Source organism: Quercus suber, unplaced genomic scaffold (genome assembly GCF_002906115.3).
Source record: "Quercus suber isolate HL8 unplaced genomic scaffold, Cork oak 2.0 scaffold_784, whole genome shotgun sequence".
Lineage (NCBI taxonomy): Eukaryota > Viridiplantae > Streptophyta > Magnoliopsida > Fagales > Fagaceae > Quercus > Quercus suber.
The window spans coordinates 244,526-263,445 of NW_027070220.1; the positions used below are offsets into that span (position 1 = coordinate 244,526).

Consider the following 18,920-nt stretch of genomic DNA (forward strand, 5'->3'; position numbering starts at 1 on the left):
TGTCTCTCTCTCTCTCTCTCTCTCTCTCTCTCTCTCTCTCTCTCTCTCTCTCTCTCTCTCTCTCTCTCTCTCTCTCTCTCTCTCTCTCTCTCTCTCTCTCTCTCTCTCTCTCTCTCTCTCTCTCTCTCTCTCTCTCTCTCTCTCAATGACTAGTGATAAACCAACTCAATTATAGCTATAGCTATAGCTATATGTAACGTATATTGATAAATTTTGAATGTGTATGTATTGCTTCATTACAATCAACTTTTGAATATGTATGTGTAGTATTGTTTCATTAAAATTGTGTATAAAAAAAACTAGTTATTTAATTTCTTTTGTAATTATATATTTGATATAGATGTCAAATCTTACAAAGTTTAAATTTCTTATGTAATTATGTACTTAATTTCTTTTGTAATTATATATTTTAGGCAATCATTTCTTATCATGGAACCTTGATACTAAGATTTCATCTGGAAGCAATGAATCTTGATGAGATTTATGTTGATGTAATAAATCCTGAAGATATTATTATGGATGGCAACAGAGTATCCCAGAAGGATTGTTCAAATGCAATAATTTTTATTTGTTGTTATATACATAAAAACTGAGTACTTTACTATAAAAGACCCCTTAAGAGAATTACAAGTTCTAGAAGAACTTAATCATCCTAAAAGCCCAGTATGACTAAAGTTATAATAAACTAAAGGTGCAAGTAAATTAATCTGACACTTTAAAATCAGCCCATAATTAAAATTATACAATAAAAGACACATATATTATGTTTTGAACATACTCCTGTAGCAGCAATATTGAATGCATATGTTCATAAAGTGTTATGAACTAATGTTTTATCTTCTAATGGCTTAACAAAATAATGAGATATTGCTGAAAACCCTCCAAGGATTATGAAAATAAGTGTACGTTATAGGTGTGGAATGGAAGGTCGTTGGTCACGTACTTGTCGTATTCCTAAACATTTGGTAGATCTATACCAAGCCTCCATAAAAGAAAAGGGAAAGGGAATTGAAACAAACTTTGTTGATCATAATGATCTTGAAGATCCCATGAATTATCTTGACCTTTCAAATGGAGTGAATATAACTCATCTTGATGTCTCTGATTTCTTTAAGGATGTTGATGGAAAATTTGATAATTTGATTGGTGATGGAAATGTCCATACCAATTAATTATTTTTCTTTTATTATATTATGGCATTGTAATAAGTATTTTTATTTTTATATGTTTCATTTAAGTTTAAAGTAATAAAGTTTAATTTATGTTTTGTATATATGAAAATGCATAGGTCCTACTGGTAAAATCAATTCCAAGATGACTAGGGAAGATTTTTGTCTAGCAAACAGTGCAACAACTCATATGATCCTTAAAGAAAAAAAAAAAAAATTCAGAATTTAAAATTGCACAAAGCCAATGTCAATACCATATCAGGTTCATCGAACTTAATTGAAGGCTCTGGAAGAGCGATTATCATGTTGCCAAAGGACACAAAACGTTGTATTGATGATGTTTTATATTCTTCTAAATCAAGCAGAAATTTACTCATCTTTAAGGATATACGTTATAATGGTTATAATATTGAAATCAATAACGAAGGCAGTGAAGAATTTCTTTATATTACTTCAATAGTATCGGGCCAAAAGCTCATATTAGAAAAATTATCTATTTTCTCTTCTGGCTTATATTATATTACAATTGAATTAAATGTTGCAATACACCAAAAGTGTTTGGAACCAAAGGTTTTTATGCTTTGGCATGATCGTCTTGGATATCCAGGATCAATAATGATGCATCGAATTATTGAAAACTCTCACGGACAACCCTTAGAGAACCAAAAGATTCTTTTACCTAGTGATTATCCATGTAGTGCATGTTCGCAAGGTAAATTAATTACCAAACCATCACATTCAAAGATTGTTGTTGAATGTCCATCTTTCTTAGAAAGAATTAAGGGTGATATATGTGGACCAATACACCTTCCTTGTGGTCCATTCAAGTATTTTATGGTTTTAATTGATGCATCAACTAGATGGTCACATGTATGTCTACTTTCTACTACAAATGTTGCATTTGCTAGGCTTCTTGCTCAAATAATTAGGTTGCGAGTACAATTTCCTGATTATCCAATTAGGAAAATTTGTTTAGATAATGCTAGTAAATTCACATCTCAAGCTTTTGATGACTATTGCATGTCAATTGAAATTGATATTGAACATCCTATTGCCCATACACATACTCAAAATGGTTTAGTTGAATCACTTATCAAGAAACTTCAAATAATTACTCAACCTTTGCTTATGAAATCAAAATTACCAATTTCTTGGATAATGTGCATGTATCTTGTTATTAGTTTCCTCTAATATTTCAGTAATTTTTCTTTCAAAAAATTATAATATTTTGCAATCTATCCTATAGAAAAATAAAAAGACAAATAGGGTACTGTAGTGTTATGTTCATACTATATGTATTTATAGATTTGAAAAACATATGATATGGTGACTAATATAGATAGGCACGTTTCATTCATACTTAATGCAAATACACTTCTCAAAAAAAAGGAAAAAAAAAAAAGAATGCAAATGTTGTTTTGATAAAATCAAAATGCGAATAGATATCCTTCAATTATTTTCTTTACATTCTTTTTTTTTTTTTTTTTGAGAATCAAGCCGAGCACTTTTATTCATTATCAGGAAAATCTGAAAAAACAAACTGGTGAATGTCAGATGGAACATGCTCCATCCAAACTAATAAAGGAAAAGAAACTATTGCTCTCTTAGCCAATGCATGGGCCACACAGTTACCCTGCCGCCTAATATGAGAGAAAGAGTAAGTTCTAAGCGAACTAATCATAGACATAATGTCTTTTACAATCTGACCAATGGAAGAGTGGCTGCAATCTGCTGACCCTAACGCTCTGCACACTATCTCCGAGTCACCCTCAAATTCAGAGTCCAAATATGATATTCTTTACATTCTTGATTGTGTGTTAATACTATTTTTTATGTACTTATTTCAATTGTTGCAAAAGCAATTAAATTTGAGTAAGAATATCATATTTCAAATTAATTGTTTCCCATACAAATCTTAGAAAAATGACATTAAAATGCCATTATAATTAAATAATTAATGCACCACTTAACATAATTAATAAAATAAAATAAAAGTGTTTATCCTATTAGTAATCACAAATAAAAATGGTTCATTATATAAAATTTATAAAAACAATCATATAATCCCTCTAATATGCATAACTAATGCACAACTATGATTAATTAATATATGCATTATTCTATTGGCTAATCCAAAAGCTAATACTTTAATATAAATTCAACCTTTGTTGAGGTAGAAGACTAATTAAATAAAATCTCAAAGAAAGCGCCACATGATAGATTCTCATTTGCTCTTGCATAAGATATATATATATATATATATATTTATATAATTGATTAATTGGCCCAATCGGTAAACTAACAAACTGCATCTTTTAATTTGCATTGGATGTCAATGTTATAGTATCAATGCTTGCATGCATGATGCATATAATATGCATTAATGTAGTGTTTTCTTTGGGATAATACCAAAAAAAAAAAAAAAAGTAGTATTTTTTTTTCCTGATGCAGTTACTAGGGTTGTTGTTGCACCATATAATTACCACCCCACTTGAGATCGATGTAAAAATAATTGGGTAAAATGTTTTTAACCTTTTAAACATTTTTATCTTATCAACTTTATAACTCACATGGGTGGTAATTGCATGACAATCTCAATCTTTATAGGAAGAAAGAGAGTCAATTTTGTACCATAGGTCATTTGGGTTTGGCTAGGGGAATAAAATATTTCGATACTAGTATATTGGTTTAGAATTTCCGCTATTTATATAATTCTATACATACATATATATATATATATATTTGTATTATTTATGTAAGTATGAATTTATTAATTTTTATGTTTATCAACATAGAAAATCCACATATTTATGAGCCTAAATATAACTCTTTTTTTTTTTTTTTAATGACTACCCTAAATATAACTTAAGTATTTTAATAAAATATATTAGCTTAAATAACACTTTTTTTTTTTTTACAATTTTTTTTATTGTACCAGCCAAAACACCGAAAACATCCTATTACTGCATGTACAACCCGCTATTTCATCCAATACATTTTAAAAGAGTATCAATACTGGTTTAATGTTCGGTACAATTGGTACTAGTACGGCATTGACTTCCCTAATAGGAAGTCTCTAAGAACATGAGTAGTGTTGAATAGTCAAAGATAAATTATTTTGTTTGTTTTTAGTCTTAAAGGTGAATATAAAATATAAAAGTGGATTTCAAACTGCACAGAAGAGATTTTATCTGCCAATCTAATTGAAACCCATAAATTTGATTATAAGCTGATTTGGGATAACTAAAAGATTATGTTTTTTTTTAGGACCAAAATAGGATTTTTAGCTAGAAGCCCAATTGTATGATGTGACAAAAAATGTACAAGAGGGAAAAAAAACCTCATGTATTGGATACATGAGTCCTTCTCACATGAAGGTAGACCCCATAAGATGTGAAAAGGAGGACCATGCATCTTATGCATCATATATATACCTCCTCATATGAGTGGCATGAGTGGTTCATGAGACTGATAATTGCTAATGGATATAGTCTCACAATCGGAAGACTAAAACCTGTAGTTTCTCCACAAAAAAAGAAAAAAGAAAAAGGAAGACTAAAACCTGTACATTCAGTAATGGAATACCAAACGCAGCGAGGCCGTCTTGGATCAACTGATCAAGTCATATGGGCCTTGCAATATAGCTAATGGCTACGAAAGATTATGAATAGATGAAATGTCGAATTAAGTTACAACGTACAGCTGACATTTAGGTCCAATCCGTCACATAAGAATCATATAGATCCAAGAGTTTCAGAAACAGGCATGGCACTTTTTGGGTCACAATTGTCTAAAAGCATGTGGGAGATCAGTAGTTGCAAGACAGAACCCGTTTATCTTCCACTTGGTGATTTGCGACATTACTTTCAAGTTGTGGAACTACATTTACAAGTTACTCAAAATAACTTGAACAAAATTGGCATTTAAATAAAGGTGGAAATGTGGCTTGTGATTCCTACAGTACCTTCCTTCAGCTGATAATGATAGAACAATAAAAATCCATGAATGACTAGTATACGGCAAAAATCCCACATATTTGCCATAATTTCCAGCCCAAACTAGCAAAAAGGACCTAGCTACTGGATCAGATCAAACAATTGATATATACAATTCACTGCAAAAGAATGCTAGGGGCAGCTTTCGTTGGGGCACCTAATAGTTTCATAATTTATGGCAGAGAATGTACGATTCATTCAGAACTCAATCTTTGTTAACACACGGCAGAATCTCTCACATTGACTCGTTGAATTTTACATAAAATAAAGGATTGAATTACCTCCTCTTTGCTGATTGCTTTGTAGTTTGTTAGATGGTTATCCCAAGCTTCAAAATTTTAACCTAAATCAGACCGTTTTGTATGCGTGTGTATCGCGTACACACTTTTTGACTGATAAGTTACACACAGGCAATGCTTCCGTCCAGTGCTAGACCGACGCGTGACCATTTTAGCACCATGTAGTGTTTGTGTCTTCAGACTTACACTAACCACACTCTCAACAAAAAATTATACCTCACTACTCGCACAGCAGGAGCAGTTTTACATATTTAGATTTTTTGTTTCTTTTGTAAGTAGAGGTGGAACACACACACAAACTCAAGAAAAATATTACACCTCACTACTCACACACACTAGCTTTGGTTATCCCAACTTGTTTTTCCTTTTTTGCTTCTTGTGCATAAAATCCAAGAATGCTTATTAACTATTTAGCGTACAGGTTCGAGACATCTCTAGGTCATTCCGCTGGGCCCCATTTCTTGCTTTGCAAACATCCTACTCATTTCTTACTATACTCTTGCTCTTGCTGCTTTCAAAGTATAAAAAGAAAAGTGTTCCTATGGTTGATTTGGGTGAAGGTAAAATTGAAAACATCATCACACAATCTGCTGTCATTCATATGCTAGCAGAATGTGATGGACTTCAGTGGTTTGAAAGTTGGGGTACCAAGAGATTATCTGAGCTTGGACTTCCTGTGATGACACCGAATCGTATTATCAAGGTGTATTTCTCTTCTCAGTTTATGTTTGTGGTACTATGTTTGTTATGTTCATTCTCACTGCATAATGCTTAACCTTTGCTTGTAAAGCCATAATTATACAATTTTTTATGCATTAAGAGATCAATCTTAAAATATTACATCTATATTTGGAATAGGAAGTTACATTTATTTTAAGGTATTTGTTGAAACATTTAAATTTTAAGTTAAATATAAATTGTGAGGATTTTAAAAACAGATCAATGTAACTGCATGAGATAGAAATTGCTGTGTGCTTGTTAGTGTTTATTATGGTCTATTAGCTCAATATGCGTTCTTGGGATGGTGTGTTAGCTCAATATGCATTCTTGTCCCATAACCTGCACTTGTCATAAAATAAATAAATTGTGAGGTTTTTCAATTTTATTTTTGTCCTGACTTGATCTATAAAAATGCTCCATGGTGAAAAAGGGTTTGATTGCTTGCCTTCATTTGCTAAGAAAATGTCTTTTATGTTTTATCAATGATATTTGAGCTATTAGAAATATTCATGGTCAGGAAACTTGATAATTATTGGGATGAAGATTAGCCTAGACGCATGTTCACATCTTAATGAATTCTCTCATAAGATTAATTTTTAATTTAGGTCCATGAGGATGAACCGGTGCTCCAGGCATTTAAGCTGATGAGGAAAAAGAGGATTGGAGGGATTCCTGTTATTGAAAAGGGTAGTAGCAGGTGTGTGGGTAATATAAGCTTAAGAGATGTTCAGTTCTTGCTAACAGCTCCAGAAATCTACCATGATTATAGGTTTGTAGCCGAGTTAATTTCCGAAATTGTGCATCTTTTGTTACTGTTATGTCTTATGTTTGATCCTTGAAATTCTAAAGGAAATAATTGGTGATGGCTGTAAGATGAGTTACTGACGTAGGACAACCACAAAAACAATAGAATAAAAGATAAAACCCTAGGAGTCAGCACCAAGCAAAACTGGAGTCAGCACCAGTAAAAGAAAACACACGTTTTTTTAATAATCATCAAAACTGTATTACAATAATCCCAAAAAGTGTATAAATAGCTAACATAAAGAAACCCTAAAGAAACCCTAATTATTAAATATTTGGGCTTGTTGAAACTCAAGCCCAATGACTAATAGGCCCTAACCATAAGGCCACAGGTTGGGCCATCTTCTTTCTCATATACGTGCGTGTAATTGGGGGCTTGTATCTCGTGTCTGCACCAACTCCCCCCGGGTGAGAAGAACTCGACCCCGTCGAGTGAAAATCTGAAGAGCTCTGATAACACTCCAACAAGTCAGGATCCAGTCACTGTAGCTCATCTCGAGTAATCCAAGTGCAATCAGAATCTGGTCGCCCTCGCCACCGAACTAGGAAACGGTGAACTCCTCCATCCCTGGTAGAAACAATCTGTTCATCTAAAATAGCATCAATAGATTCTTTATGTGCATAAGGTAGATTTAAGGGTAAAGGGGTGGGAACAGGGGCATCAATAGGATTAGGCAAAGACTCATCAAAAGGGGTATCAGGAATAGCTGTGGGGCTTTTATAAGCAACTAGATCCTCAATATTAAAGGAGGAGCTAATACCATAATCAGGAGGAAGATCAATGACATAAGCATTTGGGCCCATTCGTTTCAATACCTTGAATGGTCCAGCACTACGAGCCTGCAATTTTTTAACGGTCCCNCACCAATTCATCCACTCCCAATGAAGTTTGAAAGCCCTCCTCGTCTCAATTGCTAGTTTAGTTACTCTGGTTAGGTCAGTTTGGAACTACAAAAAGCTTTTTAATATTTCATCAAGGTTAACTTGCAGCATTCCAATGTCTGTAGATGCTTGAGATTGTATTCTTTAGTTCAGTTCGTTGACTGGATTATATGTTTATGGAATTTTTAATTGTGGGTTCTTTGTAATGAATTTGATAATGGATTTGGTTTTTATTGGTATCTGTGTAGTTTAATATGAACTTTTCTAAGTACAGACTGAGCCAATAAAAATAAGCTTATCTAAACACACTAGAAGTTTGTAACTTTATCATGAGTCATGTTACTGCTGCTTCATCTAATTATTCTATTGCTTATCTTGGGAAGCTGGTTTTACTCTTCTTTCAAGTTATCTGATATTGCATTCCTGCTTTGCAAATACATCTGTGGTTAAAATTGGGTTCTATAACATTTTCATTTTCCTCGCATATTTTTTTACAACTTTAATAAAGTATAGCTAGCAGTTGTGAAATTTAATTTTAATTATTGTTACATATCTTTCTATGCTTCATTGCACCAAGAAATTTTATTATCTTTTATTTTTAAATATTTGGAAAGGTGTCTGGCCAAATCCAGTGCCTGAATGTAGTTCCCACCGTAACAATGCTTGGGATCATGAAAGTTTGCCTTACCAGTGCTACAAGAGTTCATGCTCTTCTCAAGAAGAAGAAGGATGCTTTAACAGGCTAGTTCCGTCAGATTCTTAAAAAGATTGCCTCCAAGAAAGAATCAATGGGAGAGATCATGGAGACCTCCTCATTTGCCCAAACTGAAGCCAAGTATATTTCTAGGGAGAACAGTACATTGTCCTCGAGAATATCCAAGATGCATCTCTTAAAGTTTTATCAAAGCAGGAAAATGTTGCTGGTTTGAAGCTCCTGAAGTTTGAGTTTTTCACTGATGGTGAGACCAAGAATGACTGGTGCGGACACAAGATACAAGCCCCCAATTACACGCACGTATAGGAGAAAGAAGATGGCCCAACCTGTGGCCTTATGGCTAGGGCCTATTAGTCATTGGGCTTGAGTCTCAGCAAGCCCAAATATTTAATAATTAGGGTTTCTTTAGGGTTTCTTTATGTTAGCTATTTAAACACTTTTTGAGATTATTGTAAGACAGTTTTGATGATTATTAAAAAAAACGTGTGTTTTCTTTTACTGGTGCCGACTCCAGTTTGCTTGGTGCTGACTCCAAGCAACCCCTAGGTGCTGACTCCTAGAGTTTTATCTCTTATTCTATTATTTTTGTGGTTGTCCTACGTCAGTTTTGGTATCAGAGCAAACTTCCCATCCATTCAATACAACCGTAGACAACCACGAGAAAGCCAAACCGTCAAAAGAGCAAACCAGCCAAGGATGACATTACCTTTCAAGTATTTGCCTCATGAAATCTTGAACAAGCCCAAACCAGCCCCTGCAATCCGCGTATATCCCGCAGCACCACACGAGTTTTTCATCCCCAAGCCAACAGAAAAGCCAGTGACACCTCCCAAGCCGGTGACCACCATCCGTGCCCGCCTCTGATCACAGAACCCACACCCACAAACCCAAAAAAAAAAAAAAAAAAAAAAAAAAAAAAAAAACCACCGCCGAAGCAAAGCAACCCATGCAAGCCATCAGCCGCTAGAACCCACAAATTAACACTCATCGCCGCAAACCCAGCCGTCGAAACCCATTGTTGACCCACCGCTGCTGAGACCGAAGATTAGCTGCCATTGCTGAGACCAACGAGCTACTACCACTGCCGAGATCCGAGACAAGCAGCCACCCGCCGCTGTCTGCGCCTCCTTCGCGCCGCCACCAAGCGTCAGTCCCCTTCACCGGCAGAAGACTTCTCATCACAGAGAAATTTTTTTTTCTCTTTTTCAGTTTAAGTCCGTGTTTATCTCTATAGTTTCAACTTTCTAGTTTCAGTCTGTAGCTTTATTTCAAGCTTTAAGTCCGTGTACTGTTTTTATTTATTTTATTATTATTCTTAAAAAAATCACAAAAAAAAAAAAAAAACATTATTGTTACTGTAGCAGCCCATTGTAAGTATTGGGCCTTGAGTTGTTCTCCACAGGTCCTTTTGTTCAAGTCAAATCTATCACTTGAAGAGCCAAGTTCGGACTATCTAATGCAATAAGTTGGCCACTGACTAGGGTACCATTCTCACTCTCTTTTTGGTGGATTCAATTTTGTTTCATTGAAGAATAAAATCTTTTATTTTTTATGTGCATGTCCACCATACCCCACTGCCTACCCATTTTGTGCTCCAACTAGCTATTTTATTATTGTGCTTTCCTTCATACCCATTCTAAACTTCCAAAAAAAAAAAAAAAAACCTTTGAAATATCTATTCTATTATTAATTGTGGAGCTTATTGAATTTGACTTTTATTTGGACTATCTTTCAATATTGTGAATATGTCACTACTTGACTGCAATTTATTCATGTGTTCATTGATCCAATCCCTACATGCACTATTGCTTGACCTTAATTTTAATTGAGAATTGGTTACTTGAGCTTTTGTGAATCTCAATTGCATTCATATATATAGTGTGCATGCATCTACGTAGTGGTCGCATCAGTCAAACTCTGAACATCAATCCACTTCCGAGTCTAGGACCTCCTTAGAGCAAACCATAGCTGAACTGCAAAAAATGTCCAAAATTTAATGGATAGGGTTGGACAAATTGAGGCATCTCAACGGAGACTATTAACCATGAAGGAGATAACATGCTTAGGCAACATAACTTCGGTTACTTTAATAGGGCTCCAAACTTTGAACCTGATCACTATAATCACATGGCCCTAGGGATTTGATGATAGGATGTTTAAGGACAAGATAGATGCACCCACCTTTGATGGCTGCCTAGACCCATGGGTTTTTCACTGATTGTTGCGTCAAATGGAGAAATTCTTTAACTATTACCATTGGGCTGAAAACAAGAAAGTGAGGTATGCTAGGATGAAGTTAATTGGAAAAGCTGACCTTTTTGGGAAGACTTGAGGAAACCCTTAGGCGACGACGTGAGCCCCCCATTACTGATTGCTTGAGATGAAGAAGAAAAGCACTCTCGAGAATTATCTTCCTTCAACTTATAGGAGCTCCCTTCTTGAGGAATGGGATCGCCTAAGGCAAGGCAATACTCCTGTGGCTGAATATATAGAGAAGTTCATGGAGTTTAAGAGACGAATTCAAATAGTCGAGGAAGAGTTGTTACACTCAATAGGTTCAAGAAAGGTTTAAATGCTAGCCTACTAGGAGAGATTATCACCGAGGAGTCACTACCTTAAGAGAAGCATATGAGCTTGCTAGGAATTGTGAGTTAGCATCCAAATCTATCTTTTGGTGACGTTCTGAGCCCCGGAGTGTTCCCACCAACCCTCAACCTTTTGGTAGTAGACCTAGACTTGCCTTACCCCTAAGGTCAACCCCAATAGTACCCCAATAGAAAAGAGGACAAAGGAAAAGGTGTGGTCAATGAGCCTTCAAGATTAGGCTCTCGCCTCCAATGCTTCAAATGCAATGGGTTGGACACATCGCAGCTAGGTGTCCCTCTAGGCCCTTGTCATTCAAGAGGGTGATGAAAAGGTTGAAGATGTTGAGGAGCTAGTGTATGATCCAAATGTTGAAGGAACCCAAGATGTTGAGGCAGAATGGGAAGATGATCCTAGCTACCTTGCATGCATTAGAGCCATTTCTCCCCAAGTTGATGACTTCAAGGACTTTGGTGTCCCTAGAGTGAATGTGGTAAGGTGCGCTTTGACGGAGCAGAGAGACACTGGTGATTGGCGAAGAAGTGCCATCTTCCAAACTTACACTAAGTGTGGAGACAAAACTTGCAAGGTTATTATAGATAGTGGGAGTTGCATTAATGCGGTGTCCTCTAACGTTGTCTCCCGCCTAGGCTTGAAATTGACCCCTCACCCTACCCATATAAGTTTCTTGGGTGGATACTTCCTCTATAGCCATCAAAGAAAGATGTGTTGTCCCACTTCAATTCCTCACCTACAAGGCTGAAATATGGTGTGATGTAATTCCCATGGATGTAGGGCATATTATCTTAGGTAGACCTTGGCTTTATGATTTGGATGTCACCCTCTATGGGCGATCCAATTCTTGCTCATTTATGTTTAAGGTAAGAAGATTGTGCTCAATCCTTTAAAACCTAAGCCAATCGACATGAGCAAGAAGAAAGAAGCACAAAGGCGAAAGACCTGAACATTATAAGCCCTAAAGCATTCGAAAGTGTTGGCTTGGGGATGAAAAACTCATGTGGGGCTGTGGGATAAATGCGGATTGCAGGGGCTGGTTTGGGTTTGTTCAAGATTTCATGAGGCAAATACTTGAAAGGATGTCATCCTTGGCTGGTTTGCTCTTTTGACGGTTTGGCTTTCAAGTGGTTGTCTACGGTTGTGTTGAATGGATCGGAAGTTTGCTCTGATACCAAAACTGACGTAGGACAACCACAAAAACAATAGAATAAAAGATAAAATCCTAGGAGTCAGCACCTAAGGGTTGCTTGGAGTCAGCACCAAGCAAAACTGGAGTCAGCAAAGAAAACACACGTTTTTTTAATAATCATCAAAACTGTATTACAATAATCCCAAAAAGTGTTTAAATAGCTAACATAAAGAAACCCTAATTATTAAATATTTGGGCTTGCTAAAACTCAAGCCCAATGACTAATAGGCCCTAACCATAAGGCCACAGGTTGGGCCATCTTCTTTCTCCTATACGTGCGTGTAATTGGGGGCTTGTATCTCGTGTCCGCACCAGTTACTTGGATAACTCTACCTGCCCTCTTGCAATCCCTATAATTAATGGCATTACAACAAAATTGATTGCCAAAGTTTTGGAGGAGCTCATAAACAATAAAACTCAGTCATGTTCATGGTCATTGTGGAACCCTCAAAACCAGCCAACCTCCATGATCCTTTGATACATGTGGCATGATTTAGTTCATTTGTTTGCGTACATGATTGGCTTATAAATTTGACTAATTGTATATTTTGTGCATCATAAATCTTATTCTCATTGAAAGTCCATGTTTAAATCAACATTAACATGAAGTTGTTGATAAAAAAAATTAGGCTAGGAAAGTATGCAATTTCATCAAAAAAATTTAGGCTCCTAGTTCTATGGTCCATACAGTGTTCAATCAATATGACTCTTGTGGCACTCACTTGACATGTACAACAGATCTATCACGGCAAAGACCTTCCTGACAGCCGTTAGAAGCTACCTAGAGAAAAATCATGAGAACTGCCCATTAGTGACTGGCATGATCACGTGCAAAAGGGACCACACAATGAAAGAATTGATTCAGCTGCTAGATTCTGAGAAGATTCACAGGATATATGTAGTCGATAATGATGAGAATCTTGAGGGAGTGCTGCCACTTTGGAGTCCCGTGGCTACTTTGGCGATTTCTTTGATGGTGTGCTGCCACTGCCCCAAAACAGCAGGGTTTAACATCAGGAATAACATCGATTGACATTTTTTTTTTGCTAGTTTTGTTTTCTTGTAATGATCTCTCCTTGTCCTTTGGTTTCTTGGAGATGGGTTGATTATGGTGATTGTAACATAGGTAAGCACTTGTAATTAATTTTACCCCAGTGTGACTGAGTTAATTATTCTGTATATTTTCCCCCAGTGTACAATCTAATAAAGAGATCCCTTCTTCATGTACATTTGTCCCTTTAATCTCAATACTCTGTTAGAGAGTGGATATGTTTTATATTAAAAAGATTATTCCACAGTGCTTTGATGGTTGTCATCAATAGGCTGATCCCAATGATAAACCAAGCATTCAATCACTTGGTTGATATATTTATGTATTTAAGATTATGGGTTAATTGTGCTTTGCCTCCATAGTTAAACTATGGGGTTAACTTCAACCTCCCCAGCAGACTATGAAATTGAGTAATCAATTTCCTCATATAGTCATATTGATAATATGCAAAATTTCTTGTGCCATGAAATAATTTTTTTCCAATCGAAAATTTTAATAGAAAATTCATAAGATCATAATTCACCATTTGGACATTGCTTGATTTCAGAAATTTTCGTTTGATAGAAATTGTTAACAACATGGTGTATTTTCCCTATCATCAATGAATTAGTGACTCATTGCTTAGTTTTATAGTTTAGTGTTGGATTAAATTTAAACCCATAATTCAGGTGGCAAAGTGGAATCAACTCTTAAGATAATTGAGGATGATCTCTTGATAATAGCTTAATAAATCTGCCTTAATAAGTGCATAAATTTAAGAAGACAAACGATTCTTCCACAAACTCCAAGACTAGTTTTGCATCTGAGGCATTTAGAGCTCATAATCAGATAATCTCAACACAATAACGGGTAAAAAGTTTTAACATGAGCAATTGGTGTTGAACAGCAACTTTGAAAATTCTAGACGGATGGACAAAGCTTTGTATATGTTTCTGTTGGAAATCTATAACATTAGAAGATGGGTACATTTGTCTTAACTGGTACAGAGTGCACGTTTAGGAAGAGAGAAAAATTAAACATGACGTTTATCATGTGAATGAAAATTGTAGAATCAACATGATGTTTATTATTATTGAAAAAAATGACCCACATATCGTAGTGTACAACATTTTACAAGTGATCCTTGTCTTTACCTATGAACTTAACCTAATGGCCTTCCTCTCATTCAAGGAGAGCCCTTAACTTGTGTCAGATAACTTCCATGTCGATGCAATCATTGACTTTGTTAGAAGTGACAAAACCCTTGTAATCTACTCCATCACATCTTGTCAATGTTACTTTACAATTCACAAATGATCCAACACTTATTGTATCCTTCTTGCTTCAGCACTCATCAATTCATCCATTTAATATCATATTTGATAAATTGTTAATTACTATCAATGTTCAAATATCTTATATTTCTGAAAGAATATATGGAATTAATGAGCATTTTGATTATTATAATCTGGCTCCAATCGTACACCAGATATTCTATTCAATTAAATAGAAGAAGAAGAGCTAATCTACAGTACTAAATATTTATGAAATCCCACTTAACACAATAATGACTGGTTTTTTAACCAGCATACACACTCAGCAATAGAACTGCAATAACAAAATTGATATAAAAACACAAACATGCCAGAACAGCAAGTATACAGTCAAGTAGCCTATGGGCGCCCAATAAAGTGTGGACACAGATATTTCAGAGCGAAGGTGATTCACTCACAAAAACTAGAATCTATAGCACATACAATTACATAAATTATTACAAAGTATACAGCATGGAAGATAATTAACCTTCATAAAAACCCAAGTTTATAACATTAACAACAACGAAAATCAACATCATATAATTAATCTACATTAAACAGGCAAAGTCTTTTCCAACTAGCCTTTCATGAGAGTCCTCCTGCGGTGCAGTACTCGCGGTACTCCCTCAAACAAATTGAACAAATAACTCTCTAAATCATCTGCTGTGTACTTTATGTATTTCCCAGCGTGCCTTCCAATCTCTACTTGATTCCCAAACCTTCCGTTAAATGAGCGGTAAGCATGGATCACCTTTAGTGATATAAATATCCTAAGCTCTTCTCGGAGTTGAGCATCGGGGACCTTCCAAGCAGTTTGAACCCTATAGATTTCCTCAATTCCTGCATTGAAATTCTTAAATCTCTCCCTCAAAGCTACCCTCGAGGGATTCCCTTCATCCTTCAAACAATCCAACACCTTGGTCCATGAAGCCCTAAGATAACTCATAGCATATTGCGTTATCTGCCCATGTTGCTTACGAACCCAATTATCACCTAATAGCCCACCAAGATCCAAATCTTTCACCTTCTGCTTCATATAAAGAATATTATTAATCAGAAAAATATACTGCAATGCACCATCCCCATAGAGCTTCGATTCCTTCTCGAGATTGGACTCTAAAAAGTTTATTAACACCAACAATTGACTAGCTAGCGGATTCATTTTCAAGCTATTGCTATCATGATTTCGTAAAGCATCTAATTGATCATCATCTTCACCAATTTCCAACAAGTTCTGAGTATCACTATAATCAACAATCAATTTCACACAATTCATCATGGTCTGCGTCAGTGGGTGAATGTCACCACTCTGCATCGGTTTCTTCCAGGTCGAATTCTTCTCCTTGTTCTCAAGATCGATAAGTGTCTTGCTCCCGGTGAGCATCGCTCTTGCCTGATTGAACTCAAGACCGTTGCCCAATTGCTCCATCGCCTCGGCCATCTCATCATACGTGTCTAGTATCCTAAAGAGATTCTCAGGCGATCTTCCTCCCAGCGCAACGGCTCGACTGAAATTCAACAAGGTTCTATTGAAGCGAATCTCTTCGTGTACATCAGTGCGACTGAACATCAGATCAACGACGCGATGGTTTTGGAGAATATCGATAGCTTGAATACATTTATCCATCTTCTCGATCCCTCCTAAGATCCGCCTATCCAAAGAAATTCCATTAATTACTAAACTACTATTTATAGTCGACTTGTTGGGTGGGAAATGTAACGATGGTATGGAAAACTGCATAGGAGTTGATGATCCATCACTGTCAGTGTCCGACCTGTCGGGTGCAAAGCAGTGATAATATGAGGGTATGGAAAGCTGATGATTAGGAGTTGATGATCCATAACTGTCAGAGTCCGACATGTCTGGTGGGAAGAAGTGATAATATGAGGGTATGGAAGGATTTCGAAATATTATTTCACAATTATCGGGGCTGCCTATTTCAGACATGGCGGGTGGGAAGATTGACATTATGGAATATGAGGGTATGGAACGACTTCGAACAATTATTTCATAGTTTTCGGGACTGTCTTTTGGAGACGTGGCTGGTAAGAAGATTGACATTATGGAATCGGAATTGGAACGAGAGAATTCTGGACTACTACCATCAGTCTCAGACATGGTGGGTGGGAAGATGGATGAAATGTTAAGAGGGGAGTCTGGATTTGTTTCATTCCAAACCCAACTGCCACTGCCAGCTTCCGACATGGCTGATGGAAAAAATGACCCTGCTACTAATGACATACTTCTTTCTCTATACACTTGGCGAACCATTCTCGTCTCCATTTCTCTGAGCTCATCCACAGCCTTTGGATCGATCAAATTCTCCTCGTTGTTTTCATCAGGCCTCATTGGTGTGTTCAAGCTCTGCACGATGTGCGGAGCAGTGTTGATGTCAGTCATGGTGGTCTTAGAGATATTTTTTGGGGTTTGAGTCAAAGAGAGAAGTTGAAAGAGAAAGGAAGCTTTGGAAGATAGAAATAGAATGAGGAATTAATGAGCCGTGGCGGGACTGACTTGGTCTCGCCGCCATTGTTGATGCTAGTAATCGTGGTCTTGTCAATAATTTCAGGGGTTTGGTTTTAGTCTTATTTGAAATAGTCAGAACTCAGGATAAACTGAAAACGAAAAAGCGAGGGAACTTTCTTGTGAGGGTATATGCTAGTCCTCGAGCTTAGAGGATCTCTCTTTTTTGGTGTTTATTATGGTGTGTGGGCTTTATTCGCATTCTTGGCCCATTATTTGTGAGGGCTGCCCTGCTTCCAAAGCTTTTTGTAGACAATTGGATGTCAATGTTAACAGTATGCATCTTTGAATGTTTTCGTTATATCCATTATTTTGTATCTTTTTTTTGTTTCTTGTAGTAAAAGTACATCATAATTTTTGTGTCTAGATAATAGTAATAGCCCAACACAAATTTCTTAATGCACTAGTGATGGATGTTGATGCCCCTGATGATATCAGTTGCATTGTTGAGTTTGTGGAGACTGGATTTACCAAAGTTTTGAACTAGCTCATATACAATGATTTATGTTCATGGTCATTGTGGAACATTCAACACTCACAGACCTCCATATAGGCATGGTTTGGTTCATTTGAGGATGTTGATGCACTTGAGGATGTCAGTTGCATTGAAAGATTATTCTTGAAGGTAATTTCTAAAAAGTTTCATGATGCTTCTGTTGGTTATGGAAGAAAACACACACTTCTAATTTAGCAGCAATGCAATCTAAAAATGTATAATCAATAGTTACTAACCAAACAATTTAGTTTGACTTTCTAATTATCTTATGAATTTCATGATAAGTACAAATTCTATTCCTTTGAGAGGGCTGATCTGCAAAGAAATAACAGTAATTTGTGTTGCAAAATTAGTTCTCGAGTTTCGCTCGAAATTAATAATCTACATTCTTAGCCTAAGCAACAAGCAAGGCATGCATTAGAAACTACCAAACTAGACAGCGTAATTTCAACGGAAACTAGCATCAAATGTAGTTCTCTCCCTTACCAATTGGACAACCTAGCTCATAATCATTATAAAAGACAATACATATCCTCATGGGGTAACCCATATTGTGAAGATGAAAGTTAAGCCTTTCTTTTTTTTTTTTTTTGGTGGTCCAAGGTTCTAAATTGATAGAAACCTAAAAAAGTGGGCTTGTCTAGCTATAGGAGTTATAGAAACCTAAAAAAGTGGGCTTGTCTAGTTATAGGAGTTTAATGGTCAAATTCAATGGACATCTTGATACGAAAAGGCAAAACTCAACTTTCACTTGAGAATTCCTCCAAATTGGGTTTGAGCCTCCAACCCATAATGTGTTAGTTTATAAGACTATTCTCATGTACTAAATCACATGCATTAAAACACTTAAACACATTACATGATCATTAAGTTGGTCATGTGACTATAAATACACATAAATTGTCTTTTAAGTTGCCATTTAAGTGGATGAAGGAAATTGTGTCCTTTTAACATTGACTAAAATTCTGATGGGTTAGTGTCTTGGGCTACAAACAATTGAGTTCCATACCATTCCCTTGCGTTTTGTTAATTATTTGGAGCATATAATCCACGACCTCATAATGCCTTGTTGGTGGTTCTCATTTGATTGCTTTAAAATTTGAATTTTTTTAATAGATATTATAAAATTCAAAACTTATAAATAATTGTTTTTACTATTACCATATTTTTTAGATGGTAT

The 18,920-nt window shown here is 35.8% G+C and overlaps 2 protein-coding genes and 1 long non-coding RNA gene across 4 annotated transcripts in view; 2 read left to right on the forward strand and 1 right to left on the reverse strand.

The window, feature by feature from the left end:
- LOC112006275 (SNF1-related protein kinase regulatory subunit gamma-1) overlaps positions 1-13,601 on the forward strand; it is a 36,981-nt gene extending 23,380 nt beyond the window's left edge. The window contains exons 4-6 of one of the 2 annotated variants that reach the window (XM_065767202.1): positions 5,885-6,166; positions 6,789-6,952; positions 13,113-13,601. In XM_065767202.1, coding sequence (XP_065623274.1) covers positions 5,885-6,166; positions 6,789-6,952; positions 13,113-13,407 — 741 coding nt within the window. In that variant the 3' untranslated portion in view covers positions 13,408-13,601. The remainder of the gene's footprint in view (positions 1-5,884; positions 6,167-6,788; positions 6,953-13,112) is intronic. The other variant, XM_065767204.1, reaches the window with a different exon arrangement.
- Positions 7,846-9,082, forward strand: LOC136064860 (uncharacterized). The gene is made up of 2 exons (XR_010626514.1): positions 7,846-7,923; positions 8,484-9,082. It is a non-coding gene; the product is annotated as an uncharacterized LOC136064860 (long non-coding RNA).
- A 1,607-nt stretch (positions 13,602-15,208) lies between the features above and the next one.
- LOC112006274 (exocyst complex component EXO70C1) lies at positions 15,209-17,394 on the reverse strand. Its single transcript, XM_024038558.2, has one exon. It carries the CDS (start codon positions 17,119-17,121, stop codon positions 15,298-15,300), a length of 1,824 nt encoding a protein of 607 aa, XP_023894326.2. The 5' UTR covers positions 17,122-17,394; the 3' UTR covers positions 15,209-15,297.
- Between the last annotated feature and the right edge of the window lie 1,526 nt (positions 17,395-18,920).

Excerpts from the sequence above, each read along its gene's own strand:
- LOC112006274 (XM_024038558.2), bottom strand. The coding sequence starts at position 17,121 with ATGACTGACATCAACACTGCTCCGCACATCGTGCAGAGCTTGAACACA.